This window comes from Marmota marmota, unplaced genomic scaffold (genome assembly GCF_001458135.2).
Source record: "Marmota marmota marmota unplaced genomic scaffold, marMar, whole genome shotgun sequence".
NCBI lineage: Eukaryota > Metazoa > Chordata > Mammalia > Rodentia > Sciuridae > Marmota > Marmota marmota.
In genome coordinates, this window is record NW_026000102.1 from 8,394,173 (window position 1) to 8,401,520 (window position 7,348).

Genomic DNA, 7,348 nt, shown 5'->3' on the forward strand with positions numbered 1-7,348 from the left:
CTCGCAGACTGGCCGGGGCGGTGGTGGCCGGCGGGGGAAGGTGCGCGAGCCCCCCAGGCGCGGCCCCAGGTCCGCCTCTCCGTTGTGCAGGAGCACGAAGCGGCGCTGCGACAGCAGGGGCATCATCCTCTGACTCCGTAAGCTCTTCTGGAAGGTCTCAAGCGCCAGGTCTGGGGGAGGAGTGGGAAGAGTGGGGCTTTGGCGGGGGTGGAAAGGAGGTCCAGCCTCCCCAGAACTTGCCTGGGGTTCTGGGGGCAGGGGAGGAGAGGGGGCCTCGAAGGGTGGGACCCAGCTCGGGGTGAGGTGTAGGGGGACAACCTTAGTAGGCAGGTTGGGGCATGATGCAGGGTTTGGGCCTGCTGGAGAGCTAGATTTGTGGGATCTGAACTTGGGAGAGGGTAGGATAGAACACAGTACTGGGCAGGCAGGGAGAGGGGGTTCCTTCCACCTAGTTGTGGGGTCGGGATGCTGAGGCTCACCCAAGGTTTCCATGACCACACCAGGGATGACCTCCTTCAGGACTTCACAGTTGGTGTGCAGGGCAGGGTTGGAGTTCATTTCCAGTAGCCACACCTGGGCAGGACACTGGTGAACATCCCAACTCACCCTCCCACTCACCCACCCACCTACAGACCACTAAGCCAGCAGGAGGCTGGGGCCCTGGTTCCCATGAAGCCAAGTGACTCTGGGCAGATTGCTTTTCCCCCTGTAACCTCCATCCCCTTGTTTGACCATGGGTCTGACACCTTGACAGTCTGAGGGTCTCTGTCCAGAGGTGTCCTGAGGAGGGGGTATGGATTTGCCCCAGCTGCAGTAGGAGCTGAGCCTTATGGATACACCACCCTGGGACTGGGAACAGGCAGGGTGGGTCTGACTGCAGAGGGCACCCACGGGCCTGTGGTGTGGTCAAGGTGTACAGATGGACTGTGCCTCCTTGCACCTGCCAATCAAACCTCATCCACTCAGGACAGCACCTTGAAGTTCTCATCAATCAGGAAGTCACAGCCAATGAGGTCGAAGTACCCCAGTTTACACTCCAGCTTTGACTTGACTGCCAGGAAGCAGTGGGCCATGATCTGCTGCATCCGCTTCTGTGGGTCAAGCAGGGAAGGATCACAGTCTTGACCTGTGAGTCCTGGTGACATCTCCCAAGCCTGAGCTGTCAATCACACTCCCACCTGTACCTGCTCCGCTACCACACCATCCTCTGAGAGTCACAGGCTTACAGCCAGAAACTCACTCAACAAACCCATGGACTTCCTCCTGTGTGGCAGGAGGGCTGAGGATTCAAGGGTGAAGGGAACAGGAAATCTCTGTCCTTGAATGGCTCACTCACAGCAGGACAAGACAACCAATGGCACATGCAAAATCTTGGCAAGAACACAGAGCTCTGCACTGGGCTGGGGCTTAGTGGCAGAGCATTTGCCTAGCATGTGTGAGGCACTGGGTTCGATTCTCAGCGCCACATTAAAAAAATAAAATATTATGTCCATCCTACAGCCAAAGATATTTTTTAAGAATGGGGAGCTCTCTAGTATTCAGACTCGCCTCATTAGTTTCACTTCCTGTTTCCCAGCTCAGCAGTAGCCTTGGAAAATGTCTCCCATTAGTGGACATAGTGGAACAAATCTAATTGACAGAAGGAAGGCAAGTAGAAGTTCTAGAGTGTCCACTGGTGCTGGGGTGGTGGCATGCTTCTGTAGCCCCAGCCACACTTGAGCCCATGAGTTTGGGGCCAAGGTATCTCTAAGTTGTGCAGGCTGGCCCCAGTCTCAAATTTTTTTTTTTAACTTAAATTAGCCAGTCTGAGGAAAAGAAAGAATAATGAAGAAAAATAAAGCCTTAGAGACTTGGTTGTGGTAGGTCTCTAAGGATAGAGCTCAGTTGGTAGAGTGCTTGCCTTGCATACACAAGGCCCTGGGTGCAATCCCCAGCACCACAAAAAAAAAAAAAAAAGGAGATATTGGGTGTGGAACACCATCATCAAGCAGACACGTGCATAGTGGGAGTCCTGGAAGGAGGGGAGAGAAAGGAGCAGAAACAATGTTTGAAGAGTGATAAGCTGGGAACAGTGGGCCACACCTGTCATCCTAGGGACTTGGGAGACTGAGGCAGGAGGATGGCAAGTTTGAGGTCAGCCTGGGCTGTCTCAAAATAAAAAAATAGAAAAGGCCATGGTTGTAGCTCAATGGTAAAGTGCCCTGGGTTCAATCCCGAGTATGAAAAAAGAAATGTAGATCCTACCTTATTGATAATTATATAATGGGTTAGAATCTCAAATGAGTTGGCAGAAGGCATTTTTTAAAAAACTGCAGTAGGTTGTCTTTAATAGACTGTATTCAAAGACAAATTAGTTGAAATTAACCAACCCAAACAAGGTCCAACTGAACATGAACCGAAACCTCTAAAACTGTAAGCCACAGGAAACAAAGCTCAGTGTCTGTTATAGGGACAGAAAGCTGACCGATGTGCTCTGCCTCAAAACCAGAAGAAAACAAGAAAACTTCAGACTGATGAGCATACACACAGAATTCTCAATAAAAACTAGCAAACAAAGTAAGTCTAGTAGCACATTTAAGTGATTACATCCCACTATCAAGTGGGATTTACCCCAGAAAGAGTATTTCAGCACAGAAAGGCTAACAGTGCAATACAACACACTGAGTGAGGGGAAATAACACCCACTCAGGAAAAGTGACTGGCATCATTTAACACCTTCCATGATAAAACCACTGAGCAAACCTGGGGAAGAAAGGAACCCAGCATGATCAGGGAGCTGTGGGAAACCCCAGCTCAGGAGCAAGACAAGAAGGCCAGTGGGGTCCTGGGACTGTTAGGCAGAAAAGAGGCAAAATTCATCCAGATTTGAAAGAAAGAATAAGACTCTCTCCATTCTCAGGTGACATGACCCTATATTCATAATATGTATCAATCCTAAAAATCCACATACAAAATCAGAGCTCATAAATTCAGCAAAGTCGCAGTATACAAGGTCAATATGCACACACACTATCAATTTGACAATCCAAAGAAGATATTAAGACAATGATTCCATTCACAATGTCATCCAAAATAACAACATGGCTATGATCAATATTTATGAAGGTGAAAGACTGGTACGCTGAAAACTATGAAACATCGCCAGAGCTAATGTAGAAAGACCTCCCCTGTTCATGGGTTGGAGAGCTAAATATTGTTATGATGTCAGTGCTACCCAAAGTGATCTATAGACTCAATGTAACCCCTATTCCAACTTCAATGGACTGCCTCCCAGGAATGTAAAACGAATCCTTAAATTCATATGGAATCGCAAGGGACCTCAGAAAAGCCAAAACCATCTTGAAGAAGACAACATGGAAAGGTTCACACTCCTGATTTCAAGACTCACAGCAGAGCTGCAGTGACTGAAAGGTGTGGTGCTGGCCTAAGGACAGTCACTGCATGCATCAACAGAGCTGAGAGTCCAGAAGGGAGCCCACCCAAAGACCATTCAGTGAGGGCCGGACAGTCTGTTCAACAGAGCACAGGGAGAACTCAAAGCCACATGCCAGCAGCGGAGGCTGGATCCCTACCTCCCTCTGTGCACAAAAGCAGTTATCCAGAAAATGGGAGAAGACTGCATTACCTTTAGAGGAAAACAAAAAATTTGATGATTTTTGTTCATTGTGGTTCTGGGGATCAAACCAAGCACCCTATGTAGGTAAGTGCTCTACTGCTGAGTTGCACCCAAACCTGGAAATAGTTTTTTAGATATGACATCCAAAACATGAAGAACCAGAAGAAAAAATAGATAAAATGGGCCTCCATCAAAATTAAAAGCTTTTGGCCAGGCATTGTGACGCACACCTGTAATCCTGCTTCTGCAAATTAATGAGACCCTGTCTCAAAATAAAAGTAATTTTAAAAGGGTCTGGGGATGCCACTCAACACTAAAGTGCCCCTGGGTTCAATCCTCAGTACCACAATAAATATTTAAAAAGTAAAAGCTTTTAGACTTTATTCAGTGTAAGGCAACGGTACAGTGTGTGCTCGGCACGCAACTTGTGCTGAGTTCAATTCCCAGCACCAAACAAAGCAAAAACTAAAGGCTTTTACGAACAAGGACATTATCAAAAAAGTGAAGACAACAAAACGAGAGAAAATATTTTCGGATCATGGACGTGGCAAGGTTCTGGTATTCAAAACATCTAAAGAAGTGTCTCAGCTGAATAGAGAACACAGAGAGGCTCCAAAGACATTCCCTGGAGAAGGGAGCCGGTGAGCACAGAAGATGCTCAAGGTCATTGTCACTAGGGAAATAGCAATCAGCGCCATGTGAGACCCAGCAGGGACACAGCAGACTGTGAAAAACAGAAAGGACAACAGCAGCTGATGGTGAGGGGATGCAGAAGCTGGAGCCTGGCAAGCTGCTGCTGGGAATGTCCAACGCTGCAGTCACTGTGGGACTGTCCCCCAAAGTGAGCACGTCACCCTTGGGCCCACAGCTCCTTCCTCGGCCATTCAGAAGAAATGCATCTGTGTCTGGACCACACTGACTCAGGATGGCAATTACAGAGTATAGCGGCCTGGGCTCAGTGGACAACCGAGGTCCACTCACACTAGGATGCCAGAGAGGGAACACAGCAGGTGTGCAGCAAGGTGCAGAACCTAGGAGGGAGGCCACAGGTCACCCACTGAGGGACACCTAGGAGGGAGGCCACAGGTGACCCACTGAGGGACACCTAGGAGGGAGGCCACAGGTCACCCACTGAGGGTCACCCTTGGATGGACATCCAGAGGCGGGACACCCAGAACAGCAGGTGGGCGGCTGCCAGGGTGGGAGGACCACTGCCGGATTTCTCTCTGGGTGACAGCGTTGGAGTCAGACAGTGGGGCAACCGCAGCCTGATGTGGGAAACCACTGCCCTGTGCACTTTAAATGGTGGATTCTGAGTTGTGTGCATTTGGGGGGCAGGGGAAAATGACTGGGGTCACCTCACACTGGAGACCTCCACAGTCCACAGGGCCCTGACTAGGAGTGGTAGCCAGGCAGCAGCTGACCTCCGCTTTGGCCAGCCCAGGCTGAGCAAGGAGAGGCCGGTCCCTCTGTGGAGCTGGTGCTCACCCGCCTCCCACCCACTCCTCTCTGGCCCTTGTTGCCAGGCTCCTCCGAAGTGCACAGTAGACAAATTACTCCCAAGAACAGACACCTCTCCCAGGTGACCCGTAAGCAGGGAAGTCCTATCCTCTCCGGCCTGTGACCTCCTCTAGTTGCCCTGCGAGTCATGAACCGTCAGCTCTCTCACTGTGGTCGTGTGACTGAAGGTGTGCTGCCATCACCGGCCCTGCGGGGACCCTTGCAGGTGGGCCACATCGGGCTCTTCTGCCTGGGCTGCTGGGGGCCGCTGGGCCGTGGCTGCAGCTGTCAGCAGCTTTGAGAAGCATCACTCGGAACACACATGCAGACAGAGCTTCAGTGCTCACAGCCCCAGGCCCCGTGACCAGCCCCACGCCCAGCCCAGCCCAGGTGAACACGCACAGCTCCCGACCTCAGCGACCCTCCCTTCCCACAGCAGGAGTGGATACAGCTGCGGACGGACCGTGAAGGTGGTGAAGACCCAATCTCGGGGGAGGCCCTTGGTCTTCCTGAACTTGTCGTTGATGTAGCTGTTGAGGTGGTCCATGCTCCATACCGTGTCCTCCTTCAGTAGCACGTACAAGGGGCTTTTCTTCTGCATGTACTGGGGAAAAGATAAGGGCCTGGAGGCCGCCTCCACTGAGGAGGCCCTGACCCTGCTGCCCCAGGCCCTCGGGCACCTGCTTATGGAGACCCTCCTGCAAACACCTTTGTCCACCAAGACTCCTTCAGCCAGCAGGTCCCTGGGTTCTCAAAGGGGCCTCCTGCCCTGCAGTCCTCCCCTGAGGCCCTTCTCTAGCCCACCAGGCGGAGCCAAGCTGGGGGCTGAGGGCAGCAGCCCTGCTGTTGTGAGAGGCAGGTGGGAGCCTTCCTCTCCTCCCACCCCATGCCTCAGGGAAGACCTTCACCTGCGAGGGCTCCTTACCTGGTTGGTCAAGTGGCCACTGAGGTCTCTGGAATGGGGGTCGTAGAGGCTGAGGGTGAGGCGGGCATAGCCATGGCCAAAGAACACCATGTAGGGCACGGCACAGGCGATGAGCAGGTAGGAGCGCACGTCAAACTTCTTCCCGTCCAGCAGCAGCGGGTTCTGGATGTACCTGGGCACCCCATGCGGCCACTGGGGCTGAGTTGCCCTGCCAGCCTGGCCGGCGTCCCCACTCCCCCTGCCTTCTCCCAACACTCCCCTGTCATGGGAGTGGCCTCTGGCTGGGCACATGTCCAGGGGCAGGGGACATTGGTTGGGGGGTTGGGAAGAAGGAAGGGCATGGCCTGCAGACCTTGGCCACAGCCTCCTTTAGGAGCCTGGAGTCAGGATGGACTGGGCCCCTGCAGGAGGGCTGCCTACAGGGGAAGGAGGCTACTGAGAGCCATGAAGAGTGAGTGGCTTGGGGCAGAAGGGAGCGGACATTCCAAGCAGGGGAGCTCAGGTCTTCAAGACCAGAGGCAGGGAGCAGCGCCCAGGAGGGCTGACTGGACAGCAGGGACGACAGACAGCAGTTGTGGCCAGAGCTGAGTCCCGGCTTGGCAGAGGCTGAGGTCCATGGGACCTTCTTGAGGCCAGCCCCCAACCCTGCCCCTGGGGTGCTGAGGGGCTGGACCTGCCTGGAGGCAGAGAAGCCACAGCTGGCTGGGGAGTAGAGGAGCTGTCGCGAGAGGGGCAACTGGCCAAGTCCTCCCCACCTACCCGGTCCTGGAGCCTGTATCTGGGGACTGCTCTGTAGCCCTGCTGACCCCCACAGCCCTCACAGGTACCCTCTAATCTGAATCAGCCCCACCCAGGCCCCTCCTGGAGCCCACGCCCACACCTCTGCACCACCCGCGCCTGAGGTGCCCGAAAGGGCGTCTTGCGGTAGATGGAGTCGTCCTCCGTGCTCTGGGCCTTGGCCTGCAGGGCGTTGACCTCCTCCTGGCTCCTGATCAGAAAGATGCCCTTGCCCTGGTTGGAGGCCGTGGGCTTGCAGATCCATATCTGGGTTTCTGCAGGGAGCACCCCTTGAGCCTCTGGCCCCACCCCACCCCCATCCTGGGCCTGCCATGGCCCTGACCACACTGTAGCTGTTCTAGTCACCTCCCTGGGACCTGGCCATGACGCTCCCCGCTTCTCACCTTCAGCCTGACCAGACAGGGGCCCCACCCTGCTCTGTGTGGTGAGAGGCAGCTGAGGCCCCTGCCTCCACTGGACCCCGCCCACCAGGGCCCCCCCATCCATGGCCCTGCCCCTACACCCCTCCA

General features: G+C 54.0%; 1 protein-coding gene across 1 annotated transcript in view; it reads right to left on the minus strand.

Annotated features, from left to right (window-relative positions):
• The window catches only part of Ttll10 (tubulin tyrosine ligase like 10), a gene marked incomplete at its 3' end in the record, with an annotated part of 13,274 nt that continues 5,926 nt past the window's right edge, over window positions 1–7,348 (minus strand). The window contains 6 exon segments of the mRNA XM_048783574.1: window positions 1–170; window positions 480–573; window positions 975–1,091; window positions 5,580–5,720; window positions 6,042–6,213; window positions 6,922–7,335. Coding sequence (XP_048639531.1) covers window positions 1–170; window positions 480–573; window positions 975–1,091; window positions 5,580–5,720; window positions 6,042–6,213; window positions 6,922–7,335 — 1,108 coding nt within the window.